The sequence below is a fragment of the Globicephala melas genome, chromosome 2, assembly GCF_963455315.2.
Source record: "Globicephala melas chromosome 2, mGloMel1.2, whole genome shotgun sequence".
Taxonomy (NCBI): Eukaryota; Metazoa; Chordata; class Mammalia; order Artiodactyla; family Delphinidae; genus Globicephala; species Globicephala melas.
Window position 1 is genome coordinate 5,219,119 of NC_083315.2, and position 17,130 is coordinate 5,236,248.

Genomic DNA, 17,130 nt, shown 5'->3' on the forward strand with positions numbered 1-17,130 from the left:
TTTTCATACTTACAGCGTGTGGAGGTGAATTAACTGGAGAAGGGGTCATCCGCTCGCCCTTTTATCCTAATGTGTATCCAGGAGAAAGGATCTGCAGGTGGACCGTCCACCAACCCCAAAGCCAAGTGGTTCTTCTCAACTTAACTGCCTTTGACACGGGAAGTTCTGCCCACTGTGATACAGATTATATTGAGGTGAGAGTAAAACACTTTTGAATATTTGCACTTGATTGGATATTATTAAAAATATTATGTCACGTTTTCCTCAAATCAGTTACATGAAACAAAACTAGTTTATAGGTGCAAAATTCTCAACAAAATTCTAGCTAACTGAATCCAGCAGCATATAACGAGGATTATGTACCATGACCGAATGGGATTTATCCCAGGAATGCAAGGTTGGTATCTGTCCAAAAATCAGTCAGTGTAAAATAAAATAAAGGAAAAAAACACAAAAACACCCACATAATTACCTCAATAGATGCAAGAAAAAAAAGAAAAGCATTTGATGAGGTTCCATACCTTTTCATGATAAAAACACTCAACAAACCAAGAATAGAAGGGAACTTCCTTAATCTGATAAAGGGCATCTGTAAAAAAAAAACCCCACAGCTAACATCATATTTAGTGATGAAACACTAAATGCTTTGCCTCTATGGTCAGTAAAAAGACAAAGATGTCTGTTCTCACCACTTGTATTCAACATTATACTGGAGCGGAGCAGTGGGGCGGCCTCGGGGTGTCCCGGCCCTTCCCGGACTCGGCTCTGGGCTGACAGTGCCCCGCGGCCACGTTAGGGGTTCCCTCTCGGCCGTTTAGGGAGGGCCGCCGGTGCCCTCAGCTGCCTCACCTGGACACGAAGGCTGACCTTTCTTGTCTTGACCACGAAACCAGGAATAACCAGGTGACATGAGTTAGTCCCTCCTTTCAGAGGAGTAACCTGCCATTGCTAGAAACCGCAGGACGGTTCCTACGCTGATGTGGACCCAACCCCAGGAGACACTAAGTGAAAGAAAGCGAAGAGTGGAAAAACGTGTGAGGATGTGCATTGCTGGCAGGTTTTGGGTGTTTTTTTTAAAAGACCCACGAGGGTAGAGATGTCCACGAGCTCGTACAGGCAGAGTCCCTCCCGAAGGGCCAAAAGGGGCAGTGAGGAAGCCAGCAGAGATGGGAGGACGGGGACAGGGGCGGGGGAAACAAGTTTGGGGATACTTGAGTGTGTGATCTAAACACACAAAGTCCTTTTATGAGGTTATCACATCATAAAGCGAGAAGGCAACGTTAAAAAAAGAAAAGTGGGCTTTTTCAGCTGGAACCATGATAGTTAATAGATTCATGAGATTGAATTTGTGAGGATAAAATTTTAACAGTCAGTACTGGAGTATCAATATCTGCTGCAAAGGTTTCGAATCGATGAGACGACCTGAGTCTTGGAAGCGAGATTGTTTTTGTTTTTGAGGGGAGGAGGGGGAGCCCGGCAAATAGAAGGAGCTCAAGCCCCTTTTGTTGAATGAATAAATAAATGCCTTTCTGCTACAAGAAAAAAAAAAAACAAACAAACAAAAACCTAGAAATTCTAGTTAGGACAATTAAGCAAGGAAAGGAAACAAAATGCATCCAGAATGAAAAGGAAGGAATACAATTATCTCAATTCACAGATAACATGATGTTGTATATAAAAAATCATAAGGAATCTATACACAGACACACACACACTTAAACTATTAGAACTAATAAACAAATTCAGCAGGTTGTGGGATATAAGATCAAAATATGAAAGTCACTTCTTTTTTATATACTAGCAATGAACAATTTGAAAATGAAATCAAGGAAACAATTCCAATTACAATAGCAAAAAAGAATAAATATTGAGGAATATAGCTTTAAAAAGACATGTAAAATTTGTACTCTGAAAACTACAAGATGTCATTGAAGGAAATTGAAGATCTAAATAAATAGAAAGACATCTCATGTTAATGGATTAGAAGACATAATAATGTTAAGATGGCAGTACTCCTTAAATTTATCTAAAGATTTAATTCAATCTCTACCAAAATCCCAGCGGGCACTTTTGCAGAAATTCACAAGCTGATTGTAAACTTCAATTGGAAATGCAAGGGAAGCAGAATAACCAGAAGCATTGTTGAAAAAGAACAACATTGGTGGAGTCACACTTATGATTTTAAAACTTAGAACAAAACTATAATAATCAAGACAGTGTGTTATTCAGGTGAGGATACAAATATGGAGCAATGGAACAGAATAGAAAATCCAGAAATAAATTCATACCTTTATGACCAATTGATTTTTGAAAAGGGTGCCAAGGCAATTCAATGGGAAAAAGTAGTTTTTTCAAGTGGTGCTGAATGTGCACACACAAAATCACGGAACTGGACTCCTTCCTTACACTATACACAAAAATTACCTCAGAATGGACCATAGACCTAGATTTCGTAGCTAAAACTATGAAACTCTTGAAGAAAACATAGGAGTAAATATCTGTGACCTTGGGTTAGGCAAAGCCTTCTTAGATCTGACACAAAAAAACGCAACAAAAGAAAAATTGGACTTCATCGAAATTAAAAACAATCTAATTTTTTAAATGGGCAAAGAATATGAATATATATTTCTTTAAAGAAGATATACAAATAGTCAGTAAACACATGAAAAAGATGCTCAACATCACTAATCATCAGGGAAATACAAATCGAACCACAATGAGATACTGCTTCACACCCGCTAGGATACTATCATCAAGAAGTCAGATAATAACAAGTGTTGAAATTGGAGCCCTTTTACACTTACACACTGCTGGTGAGCATTTAAATGGTACAGCTGCTTTGGAAAACAATTGGTAGTTCCTCAAAAAGTTAAACGCAGAGTTATCATTTGATCCAGCAATTCCACTTCTAGGTATACACCGAAGGGAAACGAAAATACACATCCACACAAAAATTTGTACATGAATGACTTCAGTCGTTATTCATAGTAGCCAAAATGTAAAAACAACCTAAACGTCCATCAGTTGATGTGTATTAATAAAATGTGATATATCCATACAGTGGACTATTATATGGCATTAAAAAGAAATGAAGTAATGACACATGATACAAAATGGATGAACTTTGAAAACATTATGCTCAGTGAAAGTAGCTAGTTACAAAAGGCCACATATTGTATGATTTCATTTATTTGAAATGTCCAGAAGAGGCAATCTTATGGAAATAGAAAGTAAATTAGTGGCATCCTGGGGCTGGGGTTTGAGGGGGATGGAGAGCGGCTGCTAAGGGGGATAGAGTTTCTTTCCGGGAGACTAAAATATTCTAAAATTGATTTTTACTATACTAATAAACATTTTAGAAAAAATTATTTTTGAAGCAGTTTTCCAAAATAAATATCTAACAAAATAAATTTGAACATATCTTTTTTACTTAGATTGGTAGCAGTTCCATTTTGGGTTCTCCTGAAAATAAAAAGTATTGTGGCACAGACATACCTTCGTTTATAACATCCGTGTACAATTTTCTTCATGTCATATTCGTGAAAAGTTCTTCTGCTGAAAATTATGGTTTCATGGCTAAATTTAGTACTGCGGCTTTGGGTAAGAGATTGATTCTCCTACTTTGCCTCTTGGGCTTGTATCAGAATAAGTGAACAATGGAAATAAATTATTATAGAAATTTAATCTACACTACAGATGTGTAGTCATCTACACTGTAAAAAAATTTACAGTACACACAAAGGCAAAGAAAAAATATATATTTCCTAATCAGCACATGTCAGTAATTAATTGATGTCTATTAATAAGAGAAAAACTAGGTTATCTTCAGTGACATAGAAGGAACCTTTTTCTTTTTGACCTTTTAAGGGATTATGATCAGATTATTTTATTTGAAATTATTTATTTGTTGGTTACTTGTTCTGATAATTATTATTATTTTTATTTCAACAGCATGTGGAAAAGTTCTTACAGCGTCAACAGGAAGCATTCAAAGTCCTGGCCATCCAAATATCTACCCCCATGGTGTCAACTGTACCTGGCACGTAATAGTGCAACCTGGTCACCTGATTCATCTGAGATTCAGGGAATTTCATCTGGAGTTTCATTACAATTGCACAAAGGACTATCTAGAAGTTTATGACACTGGTTCTCGGACATCTCTTGGGAGGTGAGATGATTTTGTTTTTCGATTTTTAACACAAAAACTTCCTGCTTTCTTGCACTCCTGCTTCAGTGATGGATTTAAAGTCCATCATGTTGTGTTATAAAAACCAGGTGAGATCAACACACTTCTCAGTGACCATTTCTACATCACTACTCACTACTCTGTAGCCCTGGCCATTAGTAATTACCTTTCGGCATGTGGATATACCCACGAAGCCATCACCAAAATCAAGATAATGCACATATCCTTTACCCTCACACCTTCTTCCTGCCCATTATGATTCCTCACTTTGTTCCTCATCCCCAGCCCCAGGAAACCATGAAAATGCTTTCTATCACTGTAACTTAGTTTGCATATTCTGGAATTATATAAAAGTGGCATCATTCTGTATGTGCTCATTTTTCATCTGAGTTTTCTCAGTCAGGCTAATATTTTGTTGAGCTCCTTTGACCTGAGGCTTTACAGTTTTATGAAATATGAAACATTTTGGACCATTAGTTCTTAAAACGCTTTTTCTGTCTCCCCTCCCCTTGGGACTCTGATTACATGTATCTTAGGCCATTTGATGTTGTCCCAGAACTCATTGATATTCTCTTCATTTGATTTTGTGTCTTTGTTCTCTGTGCATTTCATTTTGGAAAGTTTCTATTACTCTGTATTCAAGTGCACTAATCTTCTTTCCTACAGTGTCTATCTGCTATTAATCCTACCAAATGCATCTTTTCATCTCAGACATGGTAGTTTTCACTTCTGGAAATTCATCTGGGGCCATCTTTTATATCTTCCACATCTCTACTTTACACATTAATTTTTTGCCTCTAGCTTCTTAAATTGGTGGGATACAGTTATAACAATTTTTATGTCTTTGTCTGCTAATTCAGTCCTCCGTGTCATTTCTTGCTACGTTTAGATTGATCAGTTTTTCTTCTCATTATGGGTCATACTTTCCTTCTTCTTTTCATGCTTGGTAATATTTGATAGGATGACACACATTTTCAATTTTGTGTTTGTGCACTGGACACTACTGTATTCTTGGGCTTTGTTTTGGGATGCAGTTAAGTTACTTTGAAACAGTTTGATCATTTCCAGTTTTGCTTTTAAACTCACTTGTCTCCTGTCTCTGAAGAGTCATTGTCCTTCACTGCTTGATAGCCAGTGTCTTGAGAGCCATTGTTCTATCTATTTTTGTCCAGATTTTCAGTTGTTTCAGATACAAGATTATGTAAATCCAGCCCCTGTTATTACCTCTTTGTTGGAAATAGATATCTCCTGATTCCTTTTTCCCCTTCTTTTTGTATTTCATTTTCTTTTTCCTCATCCATTTTTTGTTGTTGTTGTTGTTTTGTTTGTTTGTTTTTGCAGTATGTGGGTCTCTCATTGCTGTGGCCTCTCCTGCTGTGGAGCACAGGCTCCGGACGCGCAGGCTCAGTGGCCATGGCTCACGGGCCCAGCCGCTCCGCGGCATGTGGGATGTTCCCGGACCGGGGCACGAACCCGTGTCCCATGCATCGGCAGGCGGACTCTCAACCAGTGCGCCACCAGGAAAGCCCTCCTCATCCATTTTTTAAACATTTTTCTTTATCCATTATTTCCTTGAACTTATTTTTTCCCCCAGTTTTATTCTCCCTCTTCATTTTTTGATCTTTCTTGTCTTAATCTTTAAGTTTTTAAAATTCCTTCTTTTTTTCTATTTCTTTTTTATACTTGACTTGTAATCACTGAAAAATACATAATTTTTGCTGAATGACATAAGCTACAATGATCTAGTCCAAATTTGGCAGACATGGGCATATAGAGAGACATTTAGAATATTAATTAATTCATCTACCTTTGTTTTGATCAAGATATTGTCATTTTTAACACTGAAATGGTATTATACACCTTTTCTTCTCCTTTTTCTTTTACAGAAATTAACTCATCTATTTCCCATATTTAATACTTTGTCTTATTTTGGTTTCTATTTTTTTCCCCCGTCATTCCATTAAGGTACTTTTACCAAGTGTTCTCTGAATTGAGATTTCTATTTTCTAGCCACTCCTTCTTATAAATGTTTCTCTAGATAAAAGCTCACGACATAATGTCTTTTAGCTTTACTACAAGAGTTCTTCTGAGTAAAATTGTTTTCTTCAACAAAAACTTGACATGGTTTAGTAAGCAAACTCTTACCTCTGCTTAGGCCAGCTGGGTAGAGACAATAGATTCCAACTGTCTAAGGCTTACTATTCCAGGCACTGTTCTAAGTTCTTTATATACAGTGTATTAACTCATACAATTCTCAAAACAACTCTATGAAGTAGGTGGTGTCATCACCCCCATCTTACAGATGGGAAAACTGAGGCATAGATGTTGAGTCCTCTGCCCAAAGTCATAACGCCTCTAAGAGATAGACCTGACTCTAGAGTCTGTGCTCTCTGAGTTTATAATACATGGTTTTCCTTTGTTGCATAAGTGTGTTGATTACATTTCTGTGAATAAGTTCAGTAATGTGCGGTATGGTGACTCCTATAGCTCGTAGTTTCTAATTTCATTGAACTTCTGTTACAAGTCACACAGCTAAGCACATACATAAAACCATCTAAAGGAAGTAATCATGAATTGGATGATCTTTAGCAACTGTGTAAATGGTTTGTGCTTGAAATATACTTGTTTTTTAAGGTTAATAGGGGATATTATTGTTGTTATTTTTTTTATATGTCCTAATTTGGGGTACATCATTTCAAGCATACTGAAAGTTTTTAAACCTATGTTCTTTCTTGGTTTCAAATAGATATTGTGGAAAATCCATCCCACCCTCTCTTACCAGTAGTGACAACTCATTAATGCTTACATTTGTGGCTGACTCTGACCTTGCTTATGAAGGCTTTTTAGTAAACTATGAAGCAATTGATGCATCAGCAGGTAATAAAATAGCATTGTATGCTTGGTTTCTCTTACTGCATTAAAGGATAGTACTGTGAGAATACTTCATGCCAAAATCTGTGACATAATGAAAGATGCTTTTAGAATAAAGTGTAGTGACTTAAGTGCCTTCCATATTAAATATAGAGTAATGAGAAGGTAAGAGTATTTTATCAATGTTAAATTTTCTAATTTTGGTAATTGTACTCTGATTTTGTAAGAGAATGTTTATGTTCTTAGGACTAATAAAGCGATGGGAGCAAAATATACGTAGGTAGTAAATCTGAGTAAAAGGAATTTGGGAGCTTTTTCTTACAACTTTTCTGTGAGTTTAAAATTCTGTCAAAATTAAGTGTTACAAAAGAGACCAAACACTTATTTTAAGAAATTAGAGAAGGGGAGGGTGGGACGAATTGGGAGATTAGGTTTGACATAAATACACTACCGCATGTAAAATAGATAGCTGGTGGGAACCTGCTGTAGCGCACAGGGAGCTCAGCTCGGTGCTCTGTGATGACCTAGATGGGGGAAAGGAGGGGAGGGAGGTCCAGGAGGGAGGGGATATAGGTATACATATAGCTGATTCACTTCATTGTACAGCAGAAACTAACACAACATTGTAAAGCAATTTTATTTTACTCCAATAAAAAAAAAAAGAAAGAACTTAGAAAAAGGACAACAGAATAAGAAACTACTACATGTAATTCTATGGCAGAAAATGAAAGATTTTTTGTCAAAATGTGCATTTCTAAATTTGACTTAATGAAATTGAATCTTTTCAGCTTCTTTCCTTTTAGTGTATTTTTCCTATTACTTAATTCTCATCATTACTCTGCTCTTTGCAAATGCAGTGTGAGAAACAAACACCCTTTGCCAGCAGGGTCTTTGAGCTCATGCATAAACCAGAGATGCTCCCAGCCCCAGAACCTATGGGATTTAGGAGGGTGCCATGTTTTCTTAGGCTCCTGTTCCCACCTGGGATGTGTACCTTTTTAGGGAGTCTGGGTTTTCCTTTTGCATAATATTTAGAAAGATAGTTCATGGACCAAAATACTATGCAGTGTAGACATACAGGGGGTGGGGGGTGTGACTGAGCTTCCCAAGCATTTCACACCTTTGATTGTCCCAGAAACATGTAATTCTCGGAAGCTTAAGAAAGTACTGAGAGCGTATCCCTGTACCAGATGTGCTCCCTCTGACACCGTCCTGCATCCAGAACTCCCCAGCCTCTCATCTTTTAAAGCCCGCACTCCCTTAAAAAAAAAAAAAAAAAGGTAACTTAATCTTCCCCTTGGAGTTTCCACCAATTTCTCACTTACTTCCTCTCAGAGCAGCTGGCCACTATTGTTCATTTCAGGCTGTTCTCCGTAATCGTTCAAGTTCTGTTTTGGAAGCGTGGCTTTAGATTTCTCCAGGATCCTGAGTGTGAGAAGATCATACACCTTTCTCTCCTGTGGGCTCCACTCTCGAGACAGTTCATTATCCAGCTCCAGCACCTGGGAAATTGGATCCCCAGCAGTTACAGTTGGTTATGTTATGTGATTGACATGTTTACTGGACTTCGTTCAGATTTTTCACATCCAATGACCAAAACCGGCTTCTCAAGAAATTCTAGTTGCACACAATTTTCCATACTTTTGTGGTTTTATATGCCTCATATTTTTGGCCCAAACCACAGCTGAATATTAGATTAGGATTTGGAGCAAGTCACTTGAACTGTCTGGGCCATAGTTTTCTCATCTGTAAAATTAAGGGATTGGATCTGATGATCTTTGGGATGTCTTCTGCCTTTAATCAACTATGAACACAAGTTTAATTTGCTGCATGAATAAACTAGCTGTAACTCAGATAACAAACGATACAGGTGGGACCTCCTAAAATATTATGGAAATCTTTGTAACAATATGCAGTATCTCTGCAATGACTCACGCAGCCTTGCTAGTGCAATAGGAGTAATCTGGCAGGGAGGATGATAAATTTTAATTCAGAAAGATAAGATACAGGTAAAATAAAAGTAAGTTCTGAGAAAGGAAAGCAGCAAGCGGGACAGAAAAGAAAACTGACAAAGAAAAGACAGGTGATGAGAGAGAAGGGCATCCTGAGGTGGCAAACCCTAAAGAATCCGCCTCCCCGTGAGGTCATCGCTACTCTGGCCGTGTTTGGTCCAGACAGGGCTGAAATCACAGACAGGGAAGCGTTTGCTTTCCACCCCTTGGCTGAGCCTGGCTGGTCTCTGTGCGCCTGCCCTTTGCTGGATGATTTCATCGCCTAACCGCCACAGTCAGATATTCTAAACAGCAGTCTAATCACTGGATCCGGGAGGCCGTATGGCACCCTCATCTTATCATTTAGGAGCCTGTCTCAGTTTCCCATAGAGGAGGACACGAGGGATGGGCTCTCATGAACTGCTGAGGGCGCCCCTGAAGGACTGCTCAGGGGAGGACGGCTCAGGAGACTGATGTGCAGGTCGGGCTGGTCACAGCCAGGCGGGCAGCCCGAGTCTGAGTTCGCTGCCCACCTGGAAAGAGGGGGGTGGTGGGATGCTTTCTGTTCAGCTGTCATCTTATTTTTGACATTTTCTGCAGTGTTAGGGAAAAGTGTCAACGGACGCTCAGTCACTGGCCCTCATCCTATCTTACTGCTTTAGCAAAAGTTATCTTTAGGCACTAATGACAGTCCTGGGTTGTTGGCTTTTAGTCCATTGGCACCACAGGTGTGAGTTTCTCTGCTGTTTCCTGCCTTCATCTGGTAAAGGTTAAATTTCCTGACTTGAATCCAGTTACTTTTCCATCTGTAGTTGTCCCATGGGGCTGTGATGTCAGCCCCTAAATATGTGTGTGGGAGGAAAGAGATTGACTTCTGCTCCTTGCTTGACTCCCTCCCCCATCAGCGTTTCTGCTTTCATCCAGATGTGCCTGGGGCAATAGAGACAAAGACCTAACTAGAAAATGCTGGCGGCTAGAACCCCTTAAGAATTTCTTAGTAACTGATTTATGAACCCGGGGTTTAAATGTTTGCTCATTTAACGTACAAAATATTTGAATTCAGAGACAATATACTTGATTAGTTAACTTTAATTTAAACTGTAATTTTATTTTCTATCAACATCTACTGCATATACGTCAGTATACTTCTACCAAGAGGGGACTTTAAAAGGATAAGAAAGAATAGAGAAATGTACCTGACACACTTTCCACTTTAATATTAGAAGAAAACCTGTATAACCTCTAGTCTAGTGTTTTTCAAACGTTGAAGCATTCATGACTCCTCAGTGGGTCATGATATTATCTTATCAGATTGCTACCTACATTTGCGAAAAGTATGGAATAGAATAGAAAAGAATAGACTAGAAAATATCAGAACTTATCATGAAGGGTTTGGTGTTACTCCATGAAACCTCTTTGCATTATCTGTGTATGTGCATGATTGATGTAAATGTATTTTTATGGTGTGCCAGAAAACTCAAAACACTAATCTAGTCTCATTACCTTATCTAGTCCAATTACCTTATTTTTCAAATGAGGAAAATTGAAGTCCAGAATTGAATTTATCCTCCCAAGAATACACAGCTAAGTTGGTTTAGAAGCCACACACAAGCAGTCCAGTTCAAACATGGAATTCATCTGTTTTACCAAATCTAGACTAGTTCTTAGAAAAGCTCTCGATGCCCTGCACATGGGGGTGGCTGGTAACATTCCATTCAGAGCTACAGTAGAACGGCAGTGGGCTTTTCCTATTTTTTGCTAGGGGAAGAGCTTTACAATTGTTTAGGGAAATGTCCAGGAAGTATCAGAAGCACATCAACATTAGGTTAAAAGTCGGCCTTGTGCTTCCCTGGTGGCGCAGTGGTTGAGAGTCCGCCTGCCGATGCAGGGAACTAGGGTTCGTGCCCCGGTCTGGGAAGATCCCACATGCCGCGGAGCGGCTGGGCCCGTGAGCCATGGCCGCTGAGCCTGCGTGGGCTTTCGCGTCCTTCTCATTCCCCGCTCAGAGTTCCCACCTAGCCGGCAGTGGGTGTTTAGTGCTGTTTTTCATCCATCACCCTGGATCTGAGCCCAAAAGAGGCATCTAAGAGTGAGAAGTCAAGAAATGATTACCAGAAGGGAAAACGAGGGTTTCTTTAGAAGAAATGCATAGAGAGAGTCTGTTTCTATTTTAAAACTTCAATCCGGCAGAGCAGTGTTCTCAAACTCTAGTGTTCACTGGATGCTCGAGGTGGGGTTTTCTTGTTACAGATTCAGGTATCAGAACCCCACCCAGGTATTCTGATTCACGTAGGGCTAGGGTAGGTTTTCACCAAGCAATTCAAGTGGTTCTAATGAAACTTCGCGTTTCATCAGAGACGCTGAAAGTCAAGTCCTAGCATATAAATTGCTGTAGAATTACAACTGAGGTGTAATGGTGGATTGGGCTGTAACTGCTCATGGGGGAAAGTACTTTCTATTATTCGGTGAAAGAAAGGCTGAAGGTGAAGTCAGAGCCTCGGTTCTAGTCCCAGCCTCGCTGCTAACTTGGAAAGCTTTGGGCAAGTCACAAGCCTCTCCGATTCTTTCTGTCCAACTTGAATTCTGTATTTTCTGCTCTGAGATATTCAGATATTTTTAAGGATTTTTAAGTACGTCTATTGATCTCTTAAAGATTCACTTTCTCACTGGTCAGTAGTTTCTCATGTTTTTGTAGATATGGGTTTCCCAGCACTTCCCAGCTCAGTAGATTTATCTTATTTAATTTATCACATTTCTCAGTTCTTAGAATAAAAATGCTAAACAGAACATTGTGATATTCTTAGTTTTCTACTCACCTTCATTTCTAAATTGACATTTCATGCTTAGAGAAACCAGGGATTCATAAAGACCACAGGATTTGGAAAGGAAGCACTTGGGGTTGAATTTTATCTTTGTCGTGTCTGAACTAAGTGATTTTCAGAGCTTAACCTCCAGGAGTCTCATATCCTTCACCTGTACCTTCATCTGTAAGAAGTGGAGGTTATAATGCCTGGCTGTTTCACATAGTTGGGGAAGATAAAATGAGACATTTTCTGTGAAAATTATGTAATAGGTGTAAACCGCCATGATTGTGCCAGATTTACAATAGAATTACTGCTATCCAAGTACAGTTTTACAATAGCTGCTCTAGTGATTTAGCTTGTATTCATGTTCATTAAAATTGGTCATCGATATGGGAAAAGAAAAAGCCATGACCGTGACCACCTAGCAGAAAATTGTAGGCAAATGTTAAATTTGGGTTAGGGAGGCTTCTTCTTTCCTCGTGAAGAAATTGAACCTGTAATTTTATATTCTCTCCAGTTTTCACTTTGAAGGTTGTTAAACCAAATATGCCAATAAAAGCAGATGGCGGTTCCGGGGTTCATTAGAAAATCTGAGGTCATAGGTATTCACGTAAACACAAGAAGTTTCCTAAATGATTTCAGAAAGCACCACCTATAGGTGGATCCCTAGTGTGATTGGCTAATCACAAAAGTTACCTCACAAGCCAAAGCAGGGAGGTGGTGGAGCAGCTACCCATCATCTAGGGTCTCCCTAGGAGACACATTCTTCTATCTACAGGGTCAGTTTATCCTACTCCCGTCACCCAGATCACAGGGGGCGATACCATCATTGCTTTTTGAGTTGGAGGATTATCTGTGTTTTGAATTTTCCCTTGGGTAATGAGCTGAATGCTATGTTACTAACACTTATTTAAAGGTGCTTAGTAGAGGCAGACACACCTTGTGATTTTTAGAAAAATACGGTTTTGTGATTTTGTAGTGGTCCGCAGCAGATGTTTGTGTACTTCCTCTTTTCTTTTTTTTTTCTTTTGAAGTTGGTCAGAAAGAAAGATGTGAGAGGCCTACTAATAGCTGTCTTTGATCTTCGGAGATGTGTTTTTCCACTGCTAGTTCAGTTGAATTTAGTGGATGGAAGAAATCTACTTTTCTTCTTCGTCTCTTTGTAAATGTTGTTAGACCATAATAAAGGGCAAACTGCCATTGGATGTGAGTTTTCCTTTGGCTACATAAGATATAAACAAAAGGCATTTTTCATGTTTGTATCTTGTGTCGATGTAAGAAGCATCATGGCAACACGTGAATATCCTTTTATGGGAATATATTCAACTTTAATTATTTGTGGTTTATTGCAAAGCATAAGAGGAAGCCAAAGTCTAGCGTATTCTCAGTATACTGCCTCAGCATAAGCCTACTGATACTTCCCAGTATCAATATTATTCTATAAACAGCAGTTTATACTGTCAAGGGAAGAACACGTGAACATTGTACAGATTTCAGAGTTAGATAAGAGGACTTACTAACCTTTCAAGAAACAAGTACATTAAGTTTAGAGAACCATTGTTTTTCTCTCTGTAATACAAATTAGATATGTGAAGCTCATAAAACTACAGTCAAATTTTCACATTAAATATTCTATCATTTAATATTTGTAGCAGGTGTACCTGCTCCAGCCTAGCAGGAGCTACCCTCCTCTGGCATGACTTTCGAAGTCTCACCCCATGCTTGCCCAGTCCAGGCTCTGGCAGGAGTTCACAGGGAACTTTCCGCACATGCCTGGTTCCCCTCTCTGTAAGTGTCTTCCTCACTGGAGCAGCGCCAGTGCCTTTGGAAGCCCTATGCTCTGATCCCTGCTTCCTCAGCTCAACAGGACTGTCATTCACTACTTTGGCTTCAGCTGTGGTCAGAAAATTCTTGGCCCAGATAAAAAGCCAAGGAAATCAAGACTCCTACCTCATGAATTTTCTTTCTGTCAAGGATTGCAGTCTTGGACTGCCTGTGGTCCAGTGCCTCCTATATTTTGTCCAGTTTTATAGCTGTTATGGAGAGGGGCTAGTCTAGTATTAGTTACTTGCCATGGCTGGAAACAGATTCCTATAACTTAAATTTAGTAAACATTATAAAATATTAAAGAATCACAATATACCCAGGAGAGAGGACAGGGGAAAATGAGGTGAGAAAAGTGGAAGGAGTAGGGATGGCGTAGAGACAAGGGTAGGAAGTTAGATACTTGTCCCCCACTTCTTAGTTTTCAGCACATTAAGTAATATAATTTTAACAAATATTTATTAGATGTGATCTGGGCCGGGTACTGTGGTGACAATTAATAAAGGTTAACAAGGTCCCATTCATATCTCAATGAATGAGAGGAAAGGCTTAGTAGAGGAAATATACTCACATAAACACAGTCACAATAAAATATATATTGGGGGTTCAGATTGCAATTTGCATAAAGTTTTATTGAGCACAAGGACATTAATTCTGTTTGATCAGGAAACGTTTCACAGAGGAAGTGATATTTGAATTTGACTTTGAATGATGGGTAAGAGTTTATTTGTTATAGGTGTGTTGGGGAAGGAGGGCAGGTTGTCAGATACAGCGTGTTAAACAAAGTGAACAGCGTGAAGATCATTTGAATACCTCAGGGACCGTTTTTTACCTTTGTGCCAACAATGGAAAAGAAGCGTGATGTGTAAATCAGAATTTCAGTAGGGATTCACACCCACCTACCCGTTACAAGTACTACAATAATCACTTGCATATGGACAAGGTACAGGGAAATTACTCAGCATTACCTCTCAAAATTTTTCATTAAAATTTCCTTTACTTGGGAACCTGATTATACAGGCCATTCTCCTGCAGACTTATTCCAAGTTGCATTGAAAATACTCAGTGCAATTGTATCTCCCCTCTGGGGGTAGAGTGGGAAAGCAAGGAGCAGTATCATTTTAAGAACAAGTGAAACGGGCAGAGAATTCGCTCTCGATATTTGATTTATTGGCTAAAGCTATTTGACTGCAGGGGTGGTCAATTAGTCTGTAAGTTCGTCAGCTCAGGGTGACTGGGTCACAGCCTTCACTTACTGTCCATTTGATCCATAAATTTTTATCTTAGTAATACTCATTAGTGGATCTGAAATACTTAATATACCATCTCTTCACACACATTCCTGCCCCTCTCCTGCTCTCCCCTGCTTTTTCTCTGCCTTTTCCCTTCCTTGTTTTCTCCCTTCCTTCCTCTCTCCCTCTCTTCCTTCTTTTCTTCCTTGACCCTTGAAGAAATATCTTGGCAGACTGTAGAAAAGTATAGAAGTATATACAACATTCATCCCTCAAGTTAAATATCACTGTCAACTCCTTCAATAAATTAAGCCTTGATTACTTGCTGTTTAAAATCGAGTAAACCAAATGCATGGTGAATGCCAGTTCTCTGAAGGCCGTACATAGGTAGGAGAACCTGTAGTATTTCCTGTGCATCTCTGTGCTCTCAATGCCAGTGGTTCCTCTTTTCTTTTCTGAGTATGATTATACAGCTGCAACTGGGGGAAATAGCACACCTGAACATCCTCATTTTCTTTTTTTTATTCATCATAAAGTATAATAGTTTATTCTCCTCCAAAACCTGTCAGTCAAAGACCTGTGTCTACTCCTGGATCCTAGATTTATGTTATTACCGGATCCAATTGAAGATACATTAAGAATGCATTGAAACCAGACTTTCTTTGGAAAATATCTCAGATTTGGAGGCATTTGGAGTGGGTTGGTTAGTGACTAGAGAGTCTGAAGGACTGAATAGGTCAACTGTTAAAGTAGAACAGTTAGTCGTCATCTAGGACATAAACGTACCCAGGTACTATCTAAACGTTTCATATGAACGATCTAATTTGTTCCTCACCTTTATGCTCTGCTTTTCTTACACTTTTCTGTTGTATTTCGAAGCATAATGGTGGTCACTACCATTCACTGAGCACGTAGCATGTCCAAGTCCTTTAATTGCATTATATCTCTGACGCTTGGGTGTGCACTCAAAGATAGTTACAACTCCATCTTAGAGATGAGGGTCAGAGAGGTGAAGCAACTCGCCTAAGGTTGTACAGTTGGTCATTGTTTGAGCTGGGCGTTGATTCAAGGTCACTCTGATCCCTGGGTCTCATCTCCTGTTTATCACCCTGTGGCTGAGTACCAGCTTTGTCATTTCTCATAAATTCATGCTTCGACAAAAACCATTTTGAAAGAAGGGTGCAAAATTATTGCTAGGCCTCCCCCTGTGATTTCTGCAGTTGAGCCTAATTTTTAATGTTTATGATAATTTGCATGGATTAAAAAAATTATAGCACTTCCAAGAACCAAAAAGTCGCGATTATATGTAACAAATTCCACTACACAGCTTAGGTTTACTATTAGTAATTGTTTCTGTCTTTGAGACCAAAAACTTTGTTCTGAAAGGAAATCATTCTTTGAACATCCCCGAATGGCCTATTGAAAATCAAGTATTTTGGCAAAAATTAATGAAGTGTATATTACTGAATGTCTGGTAAATGTAGTATAATATTTTTTATTTCCTCTCTTGTGATCTGTTTCTTTTCACAGCATGCTTGGAAGACTATACAGGTGAATCTGGGACTTTCACTTCTCCAAACTTCCCCAGTAATTATCCCAACAACTTAGAATGCATTTATAGGATCACGGTGAAGACCAGCCAACAGATTGCATTGCACTTCACAAACTTCTCCCTGGAGGAGGCCATCGGGGGAACTTGTGTAGCAGATTATGTGGAAATCAGGTGAGCACCTTTATTTCGTCATAATTTGTTCGTTATTTATTTTCATTCATAATCTTTCTTGGAAAGGTTAAGGAAAAAATATAGAAATTTTCTGTAAAGCTCCCTTTTGTGCTCTTTCTTGCAAGATAGAAAGTTTGTCATTCTATCTTGCTGAACTGAATGAATAAGCATTTTCAGAACTCTAATGGAAAACTGATGAACTCATAAAAGTGCTAACAAAAGATCAAGATTAAAAAAAATGAATTACATGGGACTGAGTGAACCGATGAGGGCGATTATAATTTTTGTGACTTTCTGTTTGAATAAAAATAAATAAATAAAGAATAAAGTTTGTCATTTGGAACCTGGCTTAACAGTAGGAAAAGAGAAAATTGCATAAGATTCAGTGGTTATTTAGAAGTGATTATTTTATTGGGAATATTTAAAAATAAACTCTGAATTTTATTTGGGCAGAGTAAACAGATATACTACTGGTCTGAAATTAGACACTTGCAATTCA

The 17,130-nt window shown here is 38.7% G+C and overlaps 1 protein-coding gene across 1 annotated transcript in view; it reads left to right on the forward strand.

Moving 5' to 3' along the window:
* CUBN (cubilin) overlaps positions 1 to 17,130 on the forward strand; it is a 271,724-nt gene that overhangs the window by 53,195 nt on the left and 201,399 nt on the right. The window contains exons 20-24 of the mRNA XM_060292217.1: positions 16 to 194; positions 3,435 to 3,600; positions 3,952 to 4,168; positions 6,933 to 7,063; positions 16,439 to 16,631. Of these exons, the coding sequence (XP_060148200.1) occupies positions 16 to 194; positions 3,435 to 3,600; positions 3,952 to 4,168; positions 6,933 to 7,063; positions 16,439 to 16,631 (886 nt within the window). The remainder of the gene's footprint in view (positions 1 to 15; positions 195 to 3,434; positions 3,601 to 3,951; positions 4,169 to 6,932; positions 7,064 to 16,438; positions 16,632 to 17,130) is intronic.